Source organism: Arachis ipaensis, chromosome B1 (assembly GCF_059453495.1).
Source record: "Arachis ipaensis isolate K30076 ecotype BB chromosome B1, ASM5945349v1, whole genome shotgun sequence".
NCBI classification, from domain to species: domain Eukaryota; kingdom Viridiplantae; phylum Streptophyta; class Magnoliopsida; order Fabales; family Fabaceae; genus Arachis; species Arachis ipaensis.
Window position 1 is genome coordinate 27,384,785 of NC_142436.1, and position 25,857 is coordinate 27,410,641.

A 25,857-nucleotide genomic window follows, 5' to 3' on the forward strand; every position below is an offset into this window, starting at 1 on the left:
ATTGAATCAAATCAACCATGCTTTCTTTTTATTTTTCTCTTAGTTGATTCTTAATTTTTCTAATGTATGTAGCTTTCTGAACCAGGTGGATCAGATTATGTAGTTTTCTTTATTTGGGATATTTTCGGAGATGCATTAGAAGAGCTATTTTATTATTATGTTTGGTATAATAATATTCACATGTTCTGTATGCTTGTGATTGTTTCGGTGTTGATGGTGGCCCTCTTATCCAACTGCTCTTGTTCTGTAGTATGCTTAATTTTATAAGTATTAAGGTTAGACAGATATTTTGTGTTGTATTTTGCTACAACTGAACCCTAAAGAGTTGGTAGAGGATTTGAAGAAACTTGTATTTGTATAGTATTCATTTATGTGTGTATTCTAGCCTGAGTTTTGCGCTGTTGATGCTTGTGGTTACTAATTCTGAAATTTTAAAGTTGTGCTTGATTTTTGGTTCTGAATATCTTATCTTCTGTGACTAGGAAATAGGAATAATTTGTTTTGGTTAATTACTTAATCTTGCTCATAATTTTTGTTAGCTGTATTTTGAATTTTGTTTGCTGTGACTTAGAATCATTTTGTTTGAAATAAAAAACCCCAAGCCTTAGAGGGTAGAGAAGGAAGAAGAGGAATTGGTTGAGAAATACATTGAATCAATCAAAATGAGATGATTCTGTTATGACATGAGGTGAAAGCCAAGTGAATTACAATGAGAAAGGAAATTACTATTATAAACTAACTAACAAAAGTTGTTAGCATGTACTCCTTCTTACTAACCTCTAGCTATAACTAAGCTAATTATAACTAATTTGTGCTGACCCATTACTAACTATAATTAAGAAAGTCCTTACTAAGATATATACATACCGTAACTCCTATCATTATCTCTAATTTTCTTTTTTTTTAAGCTATTTCTTTTTTCTTTGATCTTCATCATCTCTAAATTATGCTTTCTAGAAAACTGCTGTTGCTGTGCTGATTTGACCTTGATCACTAATGCTAAGTTTGTCTCTGAAGTGTAGAAAGTTTTATAAGTGTATAATCTTTGTGAAAATATCATCCACTTGCACAGTTTTTGAGATTTGGTATATTCCGATTTCTTTGTTATTTACATGATTTCTAAAAAAATACAAGTATGTCTTAAAATATTTAGACTTATAATGTAAAATAGGATTGACAGCTAATAATACTGCACTGAAGTTATCACAGTATATCATTGGAACTTCTATTAAAGAGATATTTAACTCATCATAGTTTTTAATCAGATCAATTTTTCTACTATATCTACTATACTCCTATAGTATCCTTTTATACTTGTCCTAGTCACAGTCGTTAACTTGTTAATGCCTAAGACACCAATTTTGAATCAATAAATACACATTATTCAATAATAGACTTTTTATCATTAAGATCCTTAACCTAAGTTGTTCATGATTTTTAGTTCTGCATGTCTTATTTTCTGTGACTGGGGAATAGGAATCATGTATTGTGGTTAACTACTTAACTTTGTAATTTGATCTTCGTTAGCTGGAATTTGAATTCTGTTTGCTGTGACTTGGAATCATTTTGTAGTATTTATATTGGTTTATTCTAGCCTGAGTTTTGTGCTGTTCATTGTTTGCTTGATGTCCTTTAATTTTGTTCTGAACTGAGTTATTGGAATTAAAGTATGTAATTGGCATAAGAGTAGATATAATTTTGATCAGACACACCTTCGATGTTGTTGTGTTATTTTTCCGAACTTTTCATGTTATAGTTGCTGATGTCGTGTTGTTGTTGGTGTTTTCTTTTGTTTTTTTATTTTATCTTCTTGCAATTAATTAGTGACAGAAAGAGTAAGCGTTGTGTACCAAATATTAAAAGATGATTACGTGGGATTATGGAAAGCATTTGTCAGCGAGTTGCTGTATAGAAAAACGAAAAGTTGGTAAGCAACGGTTGCTTTGTTGAATTGGGTCTCTGCACAAGTAGATGGAATTTGACTTCAAATCTGTGAAATTAATATAATCCACTTATAGTAATTATAATATTTTCTTGTTGTTATAGTTATCTTTTACTTGAGCTCACAACTATAACATGTTTTGGGTGGACGTTTCTGTTTCTGAAACGGGAAAATCCTTGGTTTTTCAGCTGCTGCCTCTGCATTTTATACTGACTTTAACCTGTTTTTTTTTCTTTTTTTTTTCTAATGTATGTGTTTTTTTCTGTGCAGGGGTTTACCTTCATGACCCCACCGCATTTCTTGCAGCTGTTGATCCTACTCTTGTAACCTGGTTGGAGGGTAGTGTTAGATATCAAACCAGTGGCATTACACGAGGTCTTACAATACTGTACAACAAACAGAAAAGGTGCTGTTATGCTGGTTTGAAATTTATCTTCAACTATTTGCATTTTGATAAAAGAGATGTCTTGGAGCAATGGTTGAGTTATCTTTGTATGACCTTAAGGTCACGAGATTAAGTCGTGTAATTGGTCATGGATGCATTTATTATGTTAGACTGTATAAATTACATCCTCTAGGAATGGTGCTTTTGCACGTGGTTTTTTTTTTTCCTTTAATTTTTGCAGTTTAATCCAGTATATATGAATTCATTACTTGATATAGAGTAAACTTTTCCAGAATTGCAAAGGGTAAGATTCGGTAAGAGTTTGAAATGTATTAGACATAAGAATGCCACACTCTTCTTGTTACTAGCTGATGTTATGTATACCTAATAATCATCTTGCATGTTAGAGGATGAGATCCTGAAAACTGTAACTATATGAACTCTTTTCTGAATCTTGGGCACCGATATTATAGTACACATTTTCAACTAGACAGCATACTATATTCAGGTAGTGAGGATATTATATGGAGTACGGACTATGACATTATTTTGACTCTTTCATTCCTCTGATTTATTGTATTTAATGTAGTTTTACTTATGCTCTTACTGAGAAAAGAAATGATATTTAAAAATAAAAAAAGGTGAGGGGAACCTGGGACATGGATGCGTCTTAAATTGATACTCCGTTGTCTCTTATTTGAATTGTGTAGAACATAGATTTATTGAGGACTCCATCGAATTGTTTATACTAAGAAAGAACAAAGTATAGAACTGAAGTCTGATTTATATAGGCTTGGATGAAATAAATGCACATAATTTTTGGATATTTTAAATAACAGTTTATTATTGGTTAGTGATGTATTATGGGATAAATGTAGTTACTTGTATTAACTGAACTAAATGCTATACATGTTGAATCTGGATATGATTTAATGCTAATTATTATGGATGTTTAGTTTTAGTTTGAGTTAATATCTTAGCTAAAATAGGACAACTTCGTAATTAAATATTTTTATAAGAGGACTGGATATATAATTTCTGTAAGCATTAAAAAAGTTAAGTTATATTTTTTTATCATTTTGCAGAAACTCAATGCACCTCAGCCCCATTCCTCTCTGAAATTGAAAGAAAAAGGCAATCAAGCTCTACCCACCCATTTACCCAGCCCCGCTGCCCGCAGCACTGCAGCCACGCCAACCACCGTAGCCACCTCAATTTTGGTGAGAATGTCATTCTATTTCGTACAGACCATTACAAATGAAATTCTAAAGTGATGAAATCATTGATGCTCATTTTTAAAAAAAAATTAATCTAAATATATGTTGTTATGCTTAGATCTTTAAGATACAAAGAAGATAGTCAACCAAATGAGGGACATAAAAGTAAATACAATTGGATGGATTGTATTAAAAACTTTTAGTTCCTTAAAAGGTGTTGCTGTATTTTATGTGAATTAGTGATAATTTTTGTAGTCTACATATCTGTGAAATGTTAATTGTGTCGTGATGTGTTTGTTTTTTTTATAAATTGGAGGTGTATCTTCGTTTTTGGGAGATGGATCCGTCGGATAGCGATTTTTTCGGATCAGACTCCGATGTTGGGTTCCCTAGAGGAGACGATCTAGACTTTTTAGACGACGATTCAGAGGCTGATGAAGATAGACCTCAAGATAAGAGAACAGCAGAGCTGTCACGAGAAGATATCATGCAACTTCAGTTTACAGATGAGGAAGCTGTCTATCGATTCTACAAGACTTATGCAATGATACATGGTTTCGCTGTGAGGTTGGATGAAGTCAGACGCGATAGTGATGGTTCCGTAATTATGCGCCAAATTGTTTGCAATCGGGCGGGCTCAAGAAAGGAAGTGGTTAAAAAGGACGAAAGAATCAGGGACCACCGACCCCTAACTCGAAGTTGTTGCCCGGCTAGAATTCGTGCAAGACTAGATACAAAAATTCAGCAATGGAAGGTTGTTTCGTTCTACGAAGAGCACCCTCATGAATTAGTTGCTCCACTCGACGTTACCATGATGCCTGAGTATCGCACATTCAGTGTCTCGGATAAAGCTCAGGCGAAGAATTTGCACGACATAGGCATCAGGACCTGTCACATCTTGGGATACTTGGCTGCTCAAAAAGGTGGATATGCAAACTTGCCATTCAATCAAAAAGACATGTACAACCTCATTACTCAATATAGGAAGGAAAAGGTGAAGGGTGGTGATGCAAATGCTGCAATAAGCTATCTGAGAGGTAAAGCTGGGAACGATTCTTATTTCTTTGGCAAGTACACATTAAGTAATGAGAATCGATTAGAAAATTTGTTCTGGGCTGATGGGACTAGCCGCATTGATTATGAGTGCTTTGGGGATGTATTGACATTTGATTCGACTTACAATAGGAATGTCTACAATAAACCACTTGTTATATTTTTTGGTAGCAATCATCATGGGCAGATCGTCATATTCGGTTGTGGTCTTCTTGTTAATGAGGATATTGGTTCATACAAGTGGCTCTTGGAAACTTTTTTGGAAGCAATGGGGAGTAAACACCCTACGGCAGTTGTCACCGACGGAGATCTTTCAATGAGAGAAGCAATTAAACAGGTCTTTCCTTCTGCAACACATCGACTATGTGCATGGCACTTACATAGGAATGCATGCGAGAAGGTTAAGAACAATGGATTTCTAATGGACTTCAAGCAATTGATTTATGCCAATGTGAGTGTTGAAGAGTTTGAGGTCAGGTGGGAAGACATGGTGGACAGGTATAACTTATCAAGCAACTCTTGGGTCGTCCAAACCTATGAGATGAGGAATCTATGGGCTCTTGCATATTTGAGGGACCAATTTTTTGGGCGAATCAGGACAACATCCCAGTGTGAAGGGATTAACTCTCTAATAAAAGCATATGTGAGAAAGAAAGATACCCTTCTTGAATTCATCAATAACATGGAGACCGTGGTTAGCCATTACAGGAACAATGAAAGAGTCGCAGAGTTCAATAGTAAATATACCGCTCCAGTACTTGTGACTTCTTTGCCGACACTTGAAGATTTTGCTGCAAAGACTTTCACTCGTAACATGTTTCGGGAGGTCAGGAAGAAAATTGAGGATGCTTGTGCAATGAATACAGAGTTGGTAATTCAGGATGGTGGAAAACTATACTTCAAGTGTAACATTTTTGGAGTGCCAGAGATTCATCATGTGGTTGAGTTTGACAGAGTTCGGGGGATTCTCCGTTGCAAGTGTCTGTGGTTCGAAAATAGAGGAATTCCCTGCATGCATATATTCGCCTGCCTAAAGCACCAACACGTTGAAGTTATTCCAGAAAGCTTAGTGTGCAAGCGTTGGACGAAGAATGCCAAGAGTGACTTCATGAAGTCAAACGTCGATGATCCAAGTGATTCTGATAAGGTACTAAAGTGTCGTTTGGGTGTGTTAGGTGCTGAGTGTTCTAGGTTGATGGATTTGGCCTGTAAGAATTCAAGTGATTTTGTCGAAGTAATGAATAGTGTTGTCGACACAATTACAAAACTCCAAAAGCGAGGTGAAAATCCACGTAACGCTAACTTAGACGATGACTGTGTTGGTGACCCATTGGTGGTGAAGAGTAAGGGAGCTCCCAAGAAAAACTCAAAATTCAAGCAACAGAGAAAGTGTTCAAACTGAAGTGTGACAGGGCACTACAACAAAAGTTGTCCTAATGCTCCTGGTAGAATCCCAAAGGAGCCAGTAGACGATTATACAGAAACGAATATCAGCAGCATCCTCCCTAAGGTATCTCATACTATAACTATGTCTAGACATTTGTTGTATGCTGATCCGTCATATTATGTTATGGATTTATAAACTATGTTACTCTCATGCATTTGTAATGGACTGTGGTGTTTGCTTTGGGATCAGCACAAAAGACATGACAGTGTGAAAAATCAGCATAAGATGGAAAAAGATAGGAACATTGGTGGTGGAACAGCACCAACCTCAGCAGCTAAGTCGGCTTTTATTGATCAAGTGAAAACATCAAGTCTTGGTCCCAATATCCCGGTTTGTGCGTCTACAAGTAACGAAGAGTCCGGGATGAGTTCCATACTAGCTGGGTCGTTTGTTGTGGCCCCTGAAACTGGAATGGCAGCTTGAAGATGATTCAGATTTTTGGATGATTGGTTATTTCGTTCCATTTACTAATTACCTTTTATTGATGATTGTATAGTTTGCATTCATTGATTGAATTGACATTTATTGAACTAGGAAGATTATGTCATTTTGCTTATTTACTATTAAATTTGTAGAAATTACTTTTCGACTTATTCTATCAATAAACGAATTTGAGCTTAATGCTAGTTCATTTGAAGTGTCCCCATGTACTGTAGTAAGTAATTACGTATACGAATGTTAACCACCAAATTATAACTACGAACGCTAACTCGTGTCTTCTATTTACTACCGTGTCTTTTCCCCTTGCCTTTGCTGCGTTTTTTATTTCTATAATTCTATTTCTCTTTAAAAAAGATATTCATGTTCAGAATGACTATGTTAGTTTTAAAAAAAAGTTGAATGCAGGCCAAGGTAGCTACTGAGGAGTTAATCATTGTTTGAGATAATTTGTGGGAGAGATGCAAGATTCTGTTTACCCCAACTGCAGTTAAGGGATATCCATTCTACCTATATTGACAACTCACATTTGATATTATCTTAAAAGGTGGATACCTTCTTCTCAGCAATACAGGGCTTCTTGGTATTGTTTGCTTATGCCACTCTTGCCACATGTCAGTTCTTAAGTTTTGTGAGGTAGGTAAATACTTTCACCGCATTTGCTACACTATTTTGTTGAAAATTAGCTTTGCCAATTGGCCTCCTTGAAGAGTTAACTTAGTTTCCTATCACGCAAATTTTATACTTAATTTGTTCATTTGATCCAATTTTGCAGCATGCAGGGTTATATGGCATCAACCCAGTGGATGCTATTCAAATGGAGAATGGTGAGACCATTGCACAATGGACGAATTTATACCTATTAAAGTTTGGGGTAAGGTGATGTTACACAATTTAATGGTTGATGAGGCATTATGCAGAGTTTTTATATGGCCTGCTCTATCTTTTGCTTATTAATGTTGGATAAGTTTTCGGTTCTCAGTAAAACAGTCCTTTCTTTGCTGGTTTTGATTTTTCTGTTTTGAATACTTTGCACATATTAATGACTGAAAATGAGTAAACAATACTTGTACGTATTTATTTCCCACTTTTTTTGTTGTTCCCCCTTCCTTCCTTTCTTGAATTTCGTTTTACTATGATGCAAAAGAACTAATTGTATATCCCTTATTTACAACAGTCGCTTCAGTAGCCTTCTGATTTGATGCATCTTTTTTACAACTATTTACTTTCACTTTGTATATCTCTCTTGGCTCTTTCATTTTGCTTTATTTTTTTTTTACAAAAGTGAATGCTGTATGTTTTGTTCCATAAAATTTAATTCACTAGCTTGAAGTATATATCTTTTTTAGTATTGATTCTGAACTTAAAATCATGTATAATAAACTTGGTGAGCATTAACATCTATCTTACTTTTGCCTTCCTCTGATGGTATGGTAAACTGTGGTCTTGGCCATGCTTTTGAGAACCATTCTATATTGTTATGTTTGGCTAGAAGACAGTTGAGCTGATCGACTGCTTGGTTTTTTTTATGGCTTGCAAAACCTGACTACTGAATAAAGAAAAAGTGATTTTGTATGAGTTCTATTTTTTATATAAATGAAATAGCTAAAAGCTGACTTCTCCCTAGAGATACTCTTTATCGGCTTCTAAAGATGAAGAATCTGAATTTTTTTATTTTTTTGTTTTCTGTTTTTGCGGGATATTCTGACAATTCATATTAAAACTATTTGTCCCTGCACCGCAGTTTTTGATAAGCATAAAAACCAGAGGCTTCGATTTATGGAATGACAAATTCAAATTTGAAGGGTTGTAACTCGAAACCTCCGATTTGAGGTTTTTCTTTTTTCTTTATTTATAAGGCTGGAAAATTGCCGGGTTAGTGTTGAGGTTTTAAAATATAAAATAATTAAGAAGTTCATATGGTCTGATTTGTTTCTAACCGTTTTTCAAATTTCACACCCCAACATAACACACAATGAGCCAATAACAACCTATAAGTATAACACCAACGTTTCCTCAATATGTAAATTTAAAAGTGGAGAAGGATAGTATATAAGTAGTAACAAAGGAATACAGGATGAAAATACATACTTTTTGCTATATGACAATCATATAATGTTACAAAATGGCAATTTGACAACCAAAATAATCAGCAAACCTCAGCTGATCAACACACTGAACAATCATTTTATTGGTTTTTTTCCTTTTTCCAACTGAAAAATTCAGGTCACCTCACTACCTTGTCAATAAATGAAATCATATACTGCTATTACAACCGAAAAGAATGACAACCTTACACCATAATACCCTAATAAAAGATTTAAAAAATATACATATAACAATGCCTTCTAGAATGACATCCCAACTTCATTCAAAATTGACATGGAAATGAAAACATAATCCAATCTCAGCAACCATCAATGAGCTATTCAAAGCAGCATGGAGGGGGAGAAAATAAAAAAAAATATGAAAAAAATTCCTGCAATCAAAGAGATACAATGTCATCATTGACATTATATAAATACAACTTAACTGAAAGGATTAGTAGAAAATAAAATATTGAATTATATGCACTATCATGCAATCCAACAACAGTAACAAAGTCTTATTCTACTAGGCGAGGTCAGTTACGTCATGGAATCTGACAATGACCAAAAATCAAATCGTCATGAAGAATTATGTCATTTCAGAAGCCAATCCTATTTTGCACATAACTATGAGATGCAATCCCTGGTTTCTGCTTTACTCTTTCTGTTTGTGATTGATATTCTCTAATTCCATGCTTGCACCATCTCGTCAATTTTGAACCCTGTGATTATTAAAATTTAATAATGTGTTCTTATTGCCCTGAAATAATTGAGACTCAAAATGGATGTGAGTCTTAAACACGATGGCTAATATTTTTTCCTTCACATACCTCCAAGTGTTGTTGTATTAGAACTGTGATTTTTTATCATGACACCAATGTCAGACGAAGAATCTTCAGCTAGTTCTAACTTTTCAACTGCAACCTCCAAGGATTCCTCCCATGTGGGTAGGCCTAGCTTATATTCCACAACAGAGCGCTCATACAACAACGTTCCCCATAAAAGATATACCTGTAACCTCATCTTTGAAGCCTGCTCTTCGGCTTCCTCCGAAGAAACATACCGGAAAAGATTATGCAAATCCATTTTCTCTAACTGTTCTTTATAGTTGTCGAATTTGGATAATCCATTCAAACGCTGCTTCTCAATCCCTTCCCACATCAACATGCCTTTCTCCATGCTATCCTCTGCCTTGTTATAGTACTGCAAAACCTCTTCAGAAGCATCAATGTCCAGGTCCTTATTGGTTGCCACCGAATAACACCAATGAAGCTTTGCTTGCTCAAACTGCTGATACCCAAGTGCAAGAAGTCGTTCATAGAAGTCGGGTTTGATTCTCACGGCCTCTTCATATCTCGTTTCTGCTCTTGTGTACTCAGTTTGAGCCCAGTCATATGCAGACTTGATACTCTCCAAAGACTCTCTTGATCCATCCTCTGCAGAGGATACACGCTTCCTCGCCCTAGACATGTGAACATTCCCCCAATTAAATAATGCCGAAGCTGCCATTTCTTGAAATTTATCAGCTGCAATTTCAAACAGTTCTTGAGCATCATCATCCAATGCAGTATCCTCCATTGCTTCGGAATATAGCTTCATTCCAACCTCGTGAATATATAGATATGCATCAGAGTCAAATCCAACAGGGTTCTTGAACAGCCTTGCAAACTGGACAAGCCAGTCCTCCACAGTAATCACCCGGTTTGCTACCGGTTCGGCTCTTTGCCTAGCTATATTCTGTATATCCTCACCTGATTTGCTAACATAAGTTGGCACCCCACGTCCCATGGTTTTATCATCATAAGATGGTTCCTGTGAAGGATCCACTTCACAGGAATATAAAGTCGAATTGATCCCAGCACATTACCGGAACTTTCAGCTAGCCTTAAATCAGCAACATTGGTTATTGTAACAAAATCACCTTCTCAATCCTTATACTTCACAAGAACACTCTTCAATTGTGGAAACCGATCCTTTATTGTATCCCTTATCATCGTCAAACTACAATTCACCGGCAGCTGCGCCCATCGTATATCCTCTCCAAATATGAACTTCACTGTCCTGGTAACCGCAGTTTCTCGCCGCTTAACAGGTCTTGCTTCCAAATTGTTTTCTCAGTTGTGTTCTTGACCACTTCCTTATCCTCATCCTTAACATGACTCTTCACATTCTCCTGCACATGATCCGTCTGCACCACCTCCTTGTGCACAACCTCCTTATCCTCTTCCATCTTCTCGTCACTTTTCTGGTGATGACCTTTCTTCTTCTTTAGATTCTCCTTCACCACTTTTTGCAACCGGGCAACTGGAGGCTCTGCGATTGTAGCCAAAGCAATCTCAGTCTCATCTATACTGATGTCTGAGTTGAATTATTTCCCTTCCATTGTAACGCCAATATCTTTCTCACATTAACATTACTCTTGATTGAAAATTGACAATAAGGATCGACATATAGGAACTACTTATTCCCTATAACTGAGCCTTATGTATTACGAAAATGATCACCTCTAAAACATTGAATACCACATTAGTATTTAATTGTTCCTTGACCACGGAATCATATGATATATTAACCTGATATATGAGGCGGCATGATATTCAGGATGAATAAAACAAATTCAGTATATGGCATTATACCTTATCAACACAAAAAAAATAATGATATAACATACGATCATAGGAGTAGAGAATCAGAAGACCTGCCTGCTGCAGAAGAATGACTCCACAACTCATAATAAGAAATCAGCCAAAATCTGATACTTCCATAGCAGACAACCTCTTGAATTGCCTGCCACAAGCATGATAATGTCAAATTGTGATACTAAATTGATGGACTACGACAAGTTTCAAAACTAAACACAAGAATTGGGATGAACAAGAAGATACTAATCAAAGTACAAGACCTAGTTGAAGAATCATTGTGAGATTCAGCACCTTTACCTAGGGTTACACGATCAGACACAAATTTGGATCGGTCAAGAATAATTTTAAGGAACATCTCTTAAAAATGTTCAGCCATCTTAATCTGCAAGAGGACGAGTCCAATCATACTCTTAAAATTCTTTTTTTTCTGCTTAACACAAAATAAAATCCAATTTACCTCATCATTGTCGAATTCTACAACTCCAAATGGAACAAATGTTGATATAACAGATCTACGATGAGCAACATGAAGATCAATTTCCAGTTTCTCAGCCTCTGCTGGAAGACATGGCATGATGAATATACCAAACTTTTCGTAAACCATATCCTCTGGAAAGGGGCAAAATTTTATGTAGCATGAGTTGAGATGAACAATTTTCTCTTATACTTTCCAAGACTTTCTAAAGGGAGAAGAAACTAACATCTAATGTAATTCTCCGCTTGACTTGTCATCTGAAAAAAAAAGGGGAAAAAGTGAAATACGACAGCAATTCAAGGAAGAGAATAAGAAACCCACTAACCTAAAGATCAGTCCGAGAAGAGAGCCACTATGAACAGCGATGACCCTCGGGGGAGCAGACGTCATTGCCAATTTGCAGGAAAGGCTGAAGATAGGGTCACAAAATTGGGTGAGTGCTTTATTTTTCACGGGTTTGGGGCTATCGGGGTTTTTGGTTTGGCGGGTATATGTGTGAGAGTATCTTTTGATTCTCGTAGATTTAATTTTTGGGGGGTTTCTACCACCCAAACTATTCAGAACAACAACTGCTATCAGTTAAATTACAAAGGGAGCAGAGTTTTCGGGTGAACATGCGGAGTTCTCTAACACCTTTGCTATATAATTTCTATAAAATTGTAATTATTGTGTAGTGTAGTGTACCTACCCATTAATTTTGAGGTTGCAACGTCTCTTCTTTTTTAGTTTACAATTTTAGTAAAATAAATGGAAACAACACAATACTATCGATAAAAACGGCAGAATTAGAAACAAATAATTAGAAACGGTTATAGTATAAAGTCTTACTAAAATAAAATACCCAACCCTGTCAATGTAAATAATTCAAAAAATCTTAAACTTCGAAAAATAAATAAGACTCGGATCATTAACATAAAAAATAGCTGCATTTCAGTTAATTTTGGTGACCAATTTCTTTGCGGCTTCGATGGTGTTTTCTTTGACCTTATTGTAATTACTCAGCACTAAGTCTAAGGCCAATCGCATGCGAGTAGATTCGTCCACTGGCTGCATGTTGTGAAATTAATAAATTAGTGAACATTCTATTCAATAAGGATACAATATCAGGAATTATAATGTTATACTCACTGGTATGATAAATGAATTTCTGGTATCAGCATATAACTGCCATCTAGCAACCCACATCCTAGAATCAAACCTGAGGCATACGAATTAAAGTATTTGTTTCATTTTTCCTAGAAACTTATTTGAATTTGCTTAAATTCATATAGTAACTTGGCTTACGAGTTATCTTGTTGTGGAAGATTCTGTGGATAATAGATCTGAAATTCACCGAGTTGATATGCAACTTCATCCAACTCTGACTTACCCGCTAATCTCTCATCGGCCAAATGTTCATGGATCATCCAGTCAATGAAATTTGCCTACATTGACAGCAATTATAACTATAAGTAATTGTTGCTGAAAATTAAATGAGTTACTGGCAACAAATTCAATTGAGAAGCATGAATAACTCACTAGTTGTCGAATCTGTCGATCCCTTATGGTTTTCCTTGGTCGTTGTTGCATCGGATCTATACATATCAACTTCATCTTCTTCACGTCAACACATAATAAGTACCAGTGTTTAAAGAGGTCCTTAATTGGTACATAAATCTAAAAATCACAAAAACCCAATATTATAAAAACATATAACGGCAAATGAAAGTAGATGGGTAGGTTTCAAAGTTAAAACAAATACATTAGCTACCTTTGATAAGCTGCTAACATCAGATAAGTATGCTGAATAGTTCATTACCACCTCTGATGGTGGGTAGAAAAAAGAAAGTGCTTGTTCCTATCAAGTTTTACAGTCAATGAAAATTGTGATTCACTTTGGTTGTTTTATTAAAGCATATAGTAGACCTTGAATTCATATGACTTACGGAGACCCTAGGCGGAAGAAACCATATCTTTGGACCTCCGGAACGGTTTTTTTCATCATGAGTCATTTTGCATGCAACCATTGTTAATATCTAGCAAGTTTAAAGGTAACAAATAAAGTTAGTCTCAGAGGTTTGAAAAATAAAAAATTTAACGAAAAAAATTTGGAATGTTACATTAGCATCTATCTATCGCATAGGCTTAAGTGCATCGAATGATCTTCTACAACCATCCACACCTTCGTATACAAGTATTTTCTCGCTGTTGTAAAAATAAATAGATAAATAAATAAATAATCTTACCACGTGAAATAAAATATTTAACAACTTTTATCTATATGTATATTAACAAGATACTTACTCGGGAGAGGCATTAGCATTATATAAGTATATAGCTACCATTGCTTCTTCTTCATTGACCAGCATATCTCTGGGGATTTCAAACGTCAACTGAAATAAAAATAATCATGAAATCATAGTCAAATTATTCATTATGAACATATTCTTAATAAAATAATTTCTACTTACTGGTATTGTCAATGAATGCAATCTTTCAACTTCACATTTGACGACATCCAACTCACACAGTTGTCCATCACGGTTAGTTGCCTGCATATTAAATGTATATATTACAAATATTTATTTTGATCATTTTCAGTTTCATTAAACACAATTTTGTACTGTTCATATGTTACTATATTCACCTACTATTAAGCATGAAATTCGCATTTGGCAAACTTTAGTAATCCTTAAAACAGAGATTACTAATTCTTGTTACTTACCCTACTGCCATTTGCTTCTTCACCTCCAGCAGTAGACATTACGGTGTTTGCAGGAGGAGTTAATGTTTGGGCCAAATTCTGAAACTCTTGGCGTATCGTTATTTGTACCTCTTGTTTCACTCTCAAAATCTTTGAATCAATGTATTCAATTAAACATTGATACATTGGTTCTGAGAGTAAATCTAAATGTTGATTGCTGACAAATAAATTGTCGAAGGAGGCTTTTGTGTTCTTCTTGGAAAGACTTTGGCTACACAAGTGCGAAATTAAATTATAGTTAAAAAAAAATTTTAGACTGTCATACAGGTCTCTTCTTGTGAGAAAATAACAAAAAGAAAAAAAATACCGTAACAAGAATCTAGTTAATATTAATTTACTTGACATAGGATTAAATTGTAAAAAATAAAACTAATAGTCAAATACTAAACAAATAATTTTAAGACAATTGACTTTTATAAAGCCGAAAATATATAGTTGTTAATTTTAAATATTTATTCATGGCTGATTAATGAATTTATGCATAAAAATTATTAAAACGGTTCAAATTTATTAAAAAAAGTGTAACCAGCAAATCCATCCTGTAAATCCCGGTTGATTGAAATGTTGCAGTTGATTAATATGAAAGTGTTTCTTCAATAATGACTAGTGGAATGAAACATCTTACGTTTTCAAAAGATTAAAGAGATAGTTTACAAGATTTTTTGCACAATGTATCACTCTTTTATTCGTCATTGATATATAAAAAAAAAACTAATTAATTATTTAGATTAACATAATATTACAAATATTATTACAGTTAAAAACTTAAGGTATTAATTAAGTAATTAATATTATACTTATATAAAGTGCTATTTTTTATCAAAACCAAATGTTATGATAAATTAATACACAGTATAGTCCGTTATAAATTTTTGTTCATAAAATAAAGTTTTTTGATAAAGGAGCCATAATAATTGTAATAAAATATATTATAGTTACAATATGATATGAATTAAAAATATTTTTAATGTACTCAAACATATAATTATTTATATAACATGGCTTAAAAGTGTAACATAGTTGCTGAGATTATCATAGTCTAATTTTAGATTGATCGAAAAAAAACTTAAAAGTGCTCTATAAAAAATTTATTGTTACTGAAATTTAAGAATAAAGAATAATTAGTGAATTATTTTATGGACGTCAAATAACTAATGTATAAAGTAAATTAAATTAGGAAGTCATAGCTGTGGTTAGAAAAGATTGAGTATAAAATCAATTTTAAGAAAATTTGTTTACTTAATATAAGTGATCAATATACATAGACTTTTTTATATAAACAAATATCACAACTATATTATTTCCAAAAAAAAGTATGAAGATAAATGGTTCCAAAAATTCACAAAAGCATAGGCGGCGCGTCTGCGAATTGAATTTACACTCTAGTTCAGATGTGGTAGCCATGAATTAGGATTGACATGAGCAATAGGCATTTTTGGCACGGCGCCCACGCAATAAATGGGGAGACCAGTTTGTGGCTGGCTCCAGTAGAAATGACACCTCCGATGGGGCATCCCCGAACTGGAGTGTAATTAAAAGTTAGAGGTTTCTTTTCACTTGAGCCAACCCTAACATCTATTATCATAGACTTTCACTACATATTTCCGCATTATTATTTTTAATACTGATTTAACAATGGGATGCTTTTTAATTGTAAATTATTCTAGTATTAAAAGTGTGATGATCTTATTTAGGAAGTAGAAATCGGATCGTCGGATTTGAGTTTAAAAATATTAAAAAAATTTGGAATATGCACTCCGAAATGTAGATCTGTGTACTCCAATTTAATTAAATTTTTTAAACACATATCGGAAACTATGACTTGTGTATCCCATTTTTTTTTATTTTTCAAACACAAATAAAAAAACAGTTTCAAAATCTAAATTCATGAAAACAAAATAAATATTTTCAATCAATCCTGCATTGCAATTATTTGAGTCTTCCCATGTTATTTCGCAGGCCTAAGTAGTTAAACTTTAGATTAATTTTTGTAAATAAATAAATAAGTTAACAGTATTTATCCATCACCCTCACTGGTGAATATTTATCCATCACCATCACTGGTGAATATTTATGGGGGTGAGCTCGTCCGGGAATTTCACAGTGCCCGGCCACCCTGACGACATAGGAAAACTCAAATCTCCTGTAGTGAAAGCGCAAATCACAATTATCATTATCTCAGCATATATGCTTTCATTCTCGGCCATGGATCAACATCCATCGCAGCCATCCGGCTCTCGGTTCAATCCAGAACCAGCCAATATTCATAATCATACACAGCCATTCCGGCTCACAACAAAACAGCACTTCCACATTCAAAATCATCAAATTCATAAAATCGGCATCTAAGCTATAAATCATTTTCTGAATTCATTTCACTTTGAAATCAAGTTTCAACTCTTTTCAGCCTTGGCTTTAGAAATCTCGTTTCTTAAATCATCTCAGGCTCATAAGCCAAATTTACTCAAAGTGAGTTCCCTTTTCAAAACAAAGCCGCTCTCGACATTCTCTTTCCAAAACTTCCAAAACCATGGAAAGCTAAAGATTTATTTCAAAGTATTCAAAATCACCCACCCAACAATGGGATTTTATATTCAAAACTTCTCGGCAGAGTCCTAAGTCTTTAGGGAAGGTCAACCTATATCATTTCCTTAAAATTCACTAAAACTATTAAAATCATGGATTCTCGGTTCAAGTAAATGAACTGAATTTATTATGAAACCGACCATACGAAATCATAAGTTCCAATCCGGTCCAAAAATCAACTCATTTAAAAAGGAACCGGTTCATTTGAATCAAACCACTTTCAGGTTTCTTTTTGGAACCTATTTTTCTAACTCTTCCAAAATACCTCCAACTTAATTACCCAATCAAAAGTCTAGATTCCTTTGAAATCACTAAAAGCTCCTTTTTATATTGAAATCAATATTAGTGCATCATTCTTTCCTTCAGTGGTTCAAACGGTGAAAAATAGTTCATTTCTAAATAAGCCGAACTCAACGCATAAAGTTCATTAAATAAATTAAGCTTGAAAACATAAATATTGTCTTAACAAATCAAGTAATACAATTTCTCAAATCCAACCCTTTTAAAATAACTTTTCAAGCAAGACTAGGGTTTTGTAGAAATTTCGACAGCACCTCCCCTAAAACTTGGACTTTTGCCACCCGGTTCGGGTCCCAACTAAACCGTTTCTCATTCCTTTTCAACAGCTCAAAACCAGAAATCAATTCAAAGCGAGCTAAATCCAACAGTCGCCTCAGTGGCATATTTCAAGATCAACTCAGTATCAACCGATTTAACTCATTTCCAAAGCTTTAAAGAAACGGCTCAATAACAAATCATTTGTCCAAACCAAGTCAATTAAAGTAAACTAGGCTGAATTCAAAAGTGCGTTCGACTTCTCACATTATCAAGATAATTAACTCAATTCAAATCAATCCTCAACGGATCAAACTCAGATTTCAAATCTTTAAAGAATCCACCTCAAAACATTATATTTTACAAGCCGCACAACAATTCAGCCAAACAAGCATCATTAACCATTCGAGACAATCAAATAACACACAAGGCAGATACAATCACCAAATATCAATTGTCTCATATCAGTATCCATATGTAATAATTCCAATACATAAAACATAGATTTTGGAAAGCGCCCCTACCTCAAAACGCAATTCCATAATCCAAATGTCTCATAGAGTCCTTTCTGCCTCACCCCGAACTGACGGCAACCAAAACCTCGACTCCCAGTCACGTTCGCAATGACCATAGCAACACTAATCGCAACATACAACAAACAGGACTCGACCCCACGTTATTAAAACTCGTAATCATTAACCATACACAACAAAATACTAACGCGAGGCTCTTCGAAATATACTTACTTACTGAGACTAAGAAAGGACGGCTGAACCGAAATAGCGGCGGTCTCCGAGCCAGCTCGGCAGCAGCCCGGCAGCCACCTCAAGCGGCTGCGGTGACAAATTCCGATCACGACATCTGAAACCAACACGCAGCGACTATAGTATTCCCGGAATTCAAAAAGGACAGAAACCACAATTAAAACCCTTACCGGCAACCTTTTTCGGCGACGGCAGCAGTAGCCAGAAGCTCCGGCAGTGGTCCCTAACGTCACAAAACCACTCCTGGCGGTCGAAATCACAGAGATGCAGCTCCCTTCTCCGGCAGCGACACTTGCGGCGGCCTGAACCCCTTTCTGATGGCGACAGCTCCGGCGGAGGCGGCACCGGCGACACAAACGGCGGCTGGACACGGTGGTTGGACTCCCAGCCCAGCCTAAAATCTCTCTCTTTCTTGCTCTGCTCCTGAACTTTCTCGTTCTGGCTCTGCCATACATGACAGCGGCTGACCCTGTGGCAAGGACGACGGTGGCACAGAGAGGACGACGGCGGCTTCCAGATATGGCGTCTTCTCCCCTCCGGCCATGGCTCGCATCTCCTCCCTCTCCGGATCGCGATTCACGGCGGTGATAGCAGCGCCGTTGGGAGAAACGACGGCAACAAAAGTGCCGCCCTCCACCCGCGCTCACACTCTCGGTTCGTGGGTCACCATGGACAGCGACGACGGTGTAGCCTCAGGGAACGGCGACGCTTCCCTTCCGCGGGCCCTTTCTCTCTCTCCGTCGCATCTCTCTTCAGCTGGCGTCGATGAAGACAACAACATGATGACGGGCTCAGCGGCGACGCTCCTTGCGGTCCGGCGACGAGGATGACGGCGCCTCTCTCTCTCCTCTCTTCTTTCTCCCTGTCGCACGCTATTCCCTCTCTCTTGATTTTGTTTCGTTTCTTCCATGGGAAAAGGGGAAACCGTGTTTGTGTGCCACAGCTGCTACTGGGTTTTTGGGAGAGGGTTTCAGTGGCGGCTGCTAGGGTTAGAGAGGTTAAGGTGTTAGGTGAAATTAGGGTTAGGGGTAAATTGGTAATTTTACTTAAAATTGGGAATAATATAGTAATTGAAACCCAAATTAAATCCAACACTAATTATATATAGAAAATACTATTTGCTCACCAATTTCACAAATTATTTTCAATAAAATGCCCAAATCTAAAAATTAGAAATAGTGTACTTAATTTCTTCATTTTCCAAAATAGCAGTAATAATATTTAAAATATTATTTATCTAATTCAAATCATGTAAAATCCTTATCATTTCATAACTATCATCCTTATACTTTAAATATAGAAAATAATCCAATAATTATAAAATTGGATAATAATCATAACTTATCTCAAATCCAAGAAATCAAAACTTGCCTTAATTATCTTTAATAAAATAATCCCTGAAATTAAGGCTATAAATAACTGTAGGATTTGAGACTTGATCATAATAAGACTTTTTAAAGATTCTGGGTCTTACATCCTACCCACCTTATAAAAATTTTCGCCCTCGAAAATTGATACAAAATGAAAGAAATTCCATAACAGTTCACCCTTGAACACATTTAAGGAATAAGCAAAAATATATCAAAATATAATCATATATACAATTTTCAAATACTTTGATTGTCATAAGCATAAGGAGGCAAAGGTAGGAGCATGGTCGCAAAGCAAACATTACAAGATAGGCTCAATGCAAAAGGTATCCTGAGTCAATCATGTGATAGTAAGGCAAGGCATCGAAGGCTATAAGATATAATGGGGTTAAAACGACGTACTCAACATTCGCACACTAATCTCATATCAACCTCAAAGCTTCAACTTCCCAACTCCATCAAGTACTTTACAATCCCCATACTCGATCACAAGCCTGACAACCGCAAACCCGCTCGCAAGGAATAAAACACATACAACTCTTAACGTTGTACACTTACCGCATCAACTTCCGCATACACATATCACGTCTTAAAGAACTAACGCATCGCGTTACTATGTCTACAAGTCGCACGTGATATCAAACAATTCTCGAGTCTACTCAGAAGGATACAAGATTTAGAAAGGAGAGTCAAATGTCAAGGATAGCGATAATAGATTTGAGAGAATATATCCAATCCTAGATAACCAAGGATACTCAAGCAATGAAGTTTGCTAGAAATAAATCAATTGACAACTTCAAAGATAACCCTTGGATCAAATAAGTTCAATAGGATCAACAAGAAGAAAACCAGCGCATCAGTTTGAAACAAACTCAAACGAGTCGATGAAGTATGAGGTTTACAGAAGAGAACATTTCAAACCCAAGACAAAACTCACAGAACTCAAGAGCATGATTACAAATACTTTCGAATACATCGTGCATAAAGGAACCGATACTTGCGGAAAAACCACTTCACAAATTAGAAGAAAAGTTAAGTAACAAACATTCTCCAAGAGAATAACAAAAGCAATAACGTGGCTTTGCTGTAATACAATTTTATGTTGAAACAGATCATGTAGAATTTTAAAAACAAGGTGCACACAAGTTTGGCTAAAAGCTAAAATATTTCCTCAAATATTTTAGAAGGATAGTTGGGTGCACAACCTAACCAAAAGCAGTTCATAAAAACTCGGAAATAATCAAATACTTGTTCAAAATTCTCAAAATTCGTATTCAAACAGGCGTGTATAACATTTATAGCAAGGACGAAAGAGGAAGTTAAACTCTCTTTAGAAAAGAAATTCCAAGGTAGAAATTTGCTTACAATTTAGTAGAGAAAATAAGTGGTGCGTTACAAACGAACCGATTTCCACTAAACAAGGAAGCTTTTCAAAACTTCATTTAAAACAGCGTATGCCAACTTTAAATTAACTTCGTCAAAATTGAACAATGGTTTCAATCTCAATCAAACAACAAAAATAAATTTCGTTTAGTATTCTTCCAAAGGGAATTCAAAACTTCTTTAAAAAGTTCAAAACAAGACTCCAAAAGTGTTCTTAAAATCACCATCTCAGAAGAACATTCAAGAAGTTTAAGATGTACTAAAAAAGAGTCAAGCCATACTAGAAAAGATCTTAAATCAAAGTAGTTTAAACAAGATCCACTAGGCATGCGACATCAAACAAGCTTTCAATTGATCTAAAAGAAAAAGTCATAGGAAAAGACAACTCAATCATTTGTGATTTCTAAATGATAAATCTTTGACTAAAAACTCTTGTAGAGATAATAGGAGAATAAACAATGCACTAACTTGAAACAAATTAAACTGACCCTCATAAGGATGAGATTCACAAGAGAGGACAAACCAAGATCAACGGTAATGTTCACAAAATGTAAAAGATTAGTCAAAAATAAAGTAAAGTATGACATTCATAGGGATGAAAGGTTAAATAGAGAATTTAGCCTGTTCATAGGAAAAAAGCTATGAGTCCAACACTTCCAAAAGAACAACCATGGCACGAACCATATAGCATGCTAAATCAAACTCAATACAAAATAAGTTAGGTAAAGCTTATCAAATGAAACTCAACCGGGAAAAAAGTGAAAAATCTTTCCTTTCCAAAATTTTGAAAAATATCCAAATATATAATCAAATGAAGATGTCCATTGGAACTATAGTAAAGTTACTAGAAAGTCAACTTGTATTTTAAGTAGGTGCAGTTCTATAAACCAGTAAAAGTACAGTCGAGGTATTAGGAGTAAATAATTGTTAAACTATATAAGAAATCTTCAAAGTTCATATATAGATAAGTATGTATCTAATCAACAGCAATTTTTTATAAAAATCTCAAAATTAGCTGTAATCACTGTCAAATAAGAGGAAAACTGAATCAACAAGTTCTCTAAGAATGAATCACGGAACCCGGAGTTAAAAGTCACAGCACATTAAGACAAGTTCAAGACTATATCAAAGAATACTTGAATCAAGAAGAACTCAAACAGAGGAAGACAGATGCATCAAGGATTCCAAACAAGCACATGCAACTGAGGTCAAACAAGAATGCATATGAAAAGAGAAATAGAGTAGAAACATCAAATTACTTTTCAAGAGGAGTACCAAACAAGAACTTCAAGTTAGGATATGAAAGAACAGGTCAACTCGAACAGAATTCAAGACTCACAACTGAATAGCCTCGAGAAAAAGTTTCTAACGTTCTCCCAAACCCACGATTCGCTTTACTCGAAACTCGTATATCATCTATGATAACCATTAGTGCTTTCATATACATAATTCACTAGTATTAAGCCGGCCAAACTTAATACCAAGAATTATGCAATGCAAGACTAACAGCGTTAAATCCATAGATCGTCATGTGCATAAAGCTCTAATTCTCGTCGTTCGACAAGGCCTAATACATGACAAACGCTCAGAGTAAGCAATTGAAGCATAGTCAGTCCATTCCTCAGGCTCTACAGGAAGAACTGCTCTGATACCATAATGTAACACCCTAACTACCAAAGTTCACACTTCCGGCTGTGCGACTCTGATAGCTCGGACATTACGACGACTTTTATACTATTTAATACTAAAATATGAGCCTGTTTAAAAACTTTAAACCGCAATACCGATCCAAAAATACTTTCATCCGATATCATACATCCATAAATACCATACAACTTACAAAACTCATAAAGAGTACATCCATATATATACATATATATATATTACAAGCAATAATCAATACAATCCCTATCCCTCTTACAGAATATCTCAAGATAAAGGCGAGGGTACAAATAATAACCTAAAGCAATACAGAACATCTTAACAACAAATAAATAAGCTCTTCGCAACTTCTGCGCCCATATCCTGAAAGGGGAAAAATGTAGGGGGTGAGAACATCATCCTCGAAAGGGTTCTCAGTAGAGGGTTTTTGGGAATTACTGTAATAGGATACATGAAGATAAACCGTACCAGTAATTAATAACCGTCTTATGCCTCTTTTCAAAAACAACGGTTTACAATAAAAGTAAGGTCGAAAATCCTTTCTGAAAGAGGAACCATTCTATTCTCAAAACATCAAGCCTTTCAAAAAGGTTTATCTATACTGAACCAAAATAGTTTTTCATATTTTATTCCAAACCAGAAATACGAAACCAAAATCAACCATCGGTTCATCTCATTCCAACCACGGCCCTAGGCCCAAACAATCCAACTAACAACCAATCACCACAATCCAACAGAGTCCCAGATGCAAACACAGATAGGAAGTTCAAGCACAAACAAACAGTTATTACAAGTAGAACAGTTAGCAATTAATCACATAGGCAAGCCAAGTATAATATGCACACCCAAACAATGTCACATAAATGCGTATGATGCATGCCTGTCCCTAGTGGCTGATGATATCATCTGTCGGTTATAGAGCCAACCCGACAAGTCCTGGTAGCTAGCCATTGGACTGTCCCTCTGTCGTGTCTCCCCAACTCGAGTTATGCTCAATATAAGCTTGATCATAATCATGATCCATATCCATCACCCTCACTGGTGAATATTTATCCATCACCATCACTGGTGAATATTTATCCATCACCATCACTGGTGAATATTTATCCATCACCATCACTGGTGATTATTTATGGGGGTGAGCTCGTCCGGGAATTTCACAGTGCCCGGCCACCCTGATGACATAGGGAAACTCAAATCTCCGATAGTGAAAGCGCAAATCACAATTATCATTATCTCAGCATATATGCTTTCATTCTCGGCCATGGATCAACATCCATCACAGCCATCCGGCTCTCGGTTCAATCCAGAACCAGCCAATATTCATAATCATACACAGCCATTCCGGCTCACAACAATACAGCACTTCCACATTCAAAATCATCAAATTCATGAAATCGGCATTTAAGCCATAAATCATTTTCTGAATTCATTTCACTTTGAAATCAAGTTTCAACTCTTTTCAGCCTTGGCTTTAGAAATCTCGTTTCTCAAATCATCTCAGGCTCATAAGCCAAATTTACTCAAAGTGAGTTCCCTTTTCAAAACAAAGCCGCTCTCAGCATTCTCTTTCCAAAACTTCCAAAACCATGGAAAGCTAAAGATTTATTTCAAAGTATTCAAAATCACCCACCCAACAATGGGATTTTATATTCAAAACTTCTCGGCAGAGTCCTAAGTCTTTAGGGAAGGTCAACCTATATCATTTCCTTAAAATTCACTAAAACTATTAAAATCATGGATTCTCGGTTCAAGTAAATGAACTGAATTTATTATGAAACCGACCATACGAAATCACAAGTTCCAACCCGGTCCAAAAATCAACTCATTTAAAAAGGAACCGGTTCATTTGAATCAAACCACTTTCAGGTTTCTTTTTGGAACCTATTTTCTAACTCTTCCAAAATACCTCCAACTTAATTACCCAATCAAAAGTCTAGATTCCTTTGAAATCACTAAAAGCTCCTTTTTATATTGAAATCAATATTAGTGCATCATTCTTTCCTTTAGTGGTTCAAACGGTGAAAAATAGTTCATTTCTAAATAAGCCGAACTCAACGCATAAAGTTCATTAAATAAATTAAGCTTGAAAACATAAATATTGTCTTAACAAATCAAGTAATACAATTTCTCAAATCCAACCTTTTTAAAATAACTTTTCAAGCAAGACTAGGGTTTTGTAGAAATTTCGACAGCACCTCCCCTAAAACTTGGACTTTTGCCACCCGGTTCGGGTCCCAACTAAACCGTTTCTCATTCCTTTTCAACAGCTCAAAACCAGAAATCAATTCAAAGCGAGCTAAATCCAACAGTCGCCTCAGTGGCATATTTCAAGAAAACCATTTCAAGATCAACTCAGTATCAACCAATTTAACTCATTTCCAAAGCTTTAAAGAAACGGCTCAATAACAAATCATTTGTCCAAACCAAGTCAATTAAAGTAAACCAGGCTGAATTCAAAAGTGCGTTCGACTTCTCACATTATCAAGATAATTAACTCAATTCAAATCAATCCTCAACAGATCAAACTCAGATTTCAAATCTTTAAAGGATCAACCTCAAAACATTATATTTCACAAGCCGCACAACAATTCAGCCAAACAAGCATCCTTATCCATTCGAGACAATCAAATAACACACAAGGCAGATACAATCACCAAATACCAATTGTCTCATATCAGTATCCATATGTAATAATTCCAATATATAAAACATAGTTTTTGGAAAGCGCCCCTACCTCAAAACGCAATTCCATAATCCAAATGTCTCATAGAGTCCTTTTTGCCTCACCCCGAACTGACGGCAACCAAAACCTCGACTCCCAGTCACGTTTGCAATGACCATAGCAACACTAATCGCAACATACAACAATCAGGACTCGACCCCACGTTATCAAAACTCGTATTCATTAACCATACACAACAAAATACTAACACGAGGCTCTTCGAAATATACTTACTTACTGAGACTAAGAAAGGACGGCTGAACCGAAACAGCGGCGGTCTCCGGGCCAGCTCGAAGGGGGGAGATACTATCACAGTCAACTCTAACAATTTTTATTACTTTTTAATAATTTAATAATCGATTTAATAAAGTACTAAGGGCAGG

General features: G+C 35.5%; 1 protein-coding gene and 1 pseudogene across 1 annotated transcript; one reads left to right on the top strand and one right to left on the bottom strand.

Annotated features, from left to right (window-relative positions):
- The first annotated feature begins 2,212 nt into the window (after positions 1–2,212).
- On the top strand, positions 2,213–6,714 carry LOC148576040 (protein FAR1-RELATED SEQUENCE 5-like). Its single transcript, XM_088500994.1, has 3 exons — positions 2,213–2,348; positions 3,861–6,107; positions 6,234–6,714. Exon 2 carries the CDS (start codon positions 3,882–3,884, stop codon positions 5,997–5,999), a length of 2,118 nt encoding a protein of 705 aa, XP_088357120.1. The 5' UTR covers positions 2,213–2,348; positions 3,861–3,881; the 3' UTR covers positions 6,000–6,107; positions 6,234–6,714.
- Positions 6,715–9,253: 2,539 nt separating this feature from the next.
- On the bottom strand, positions 9,254–11,161 carry LOC110265610 (protein PHOX1 pseudogene; annotated as a pseudogene).
- Positions 11,162–25,857: the final 14,696 nt, after the last annotated feature.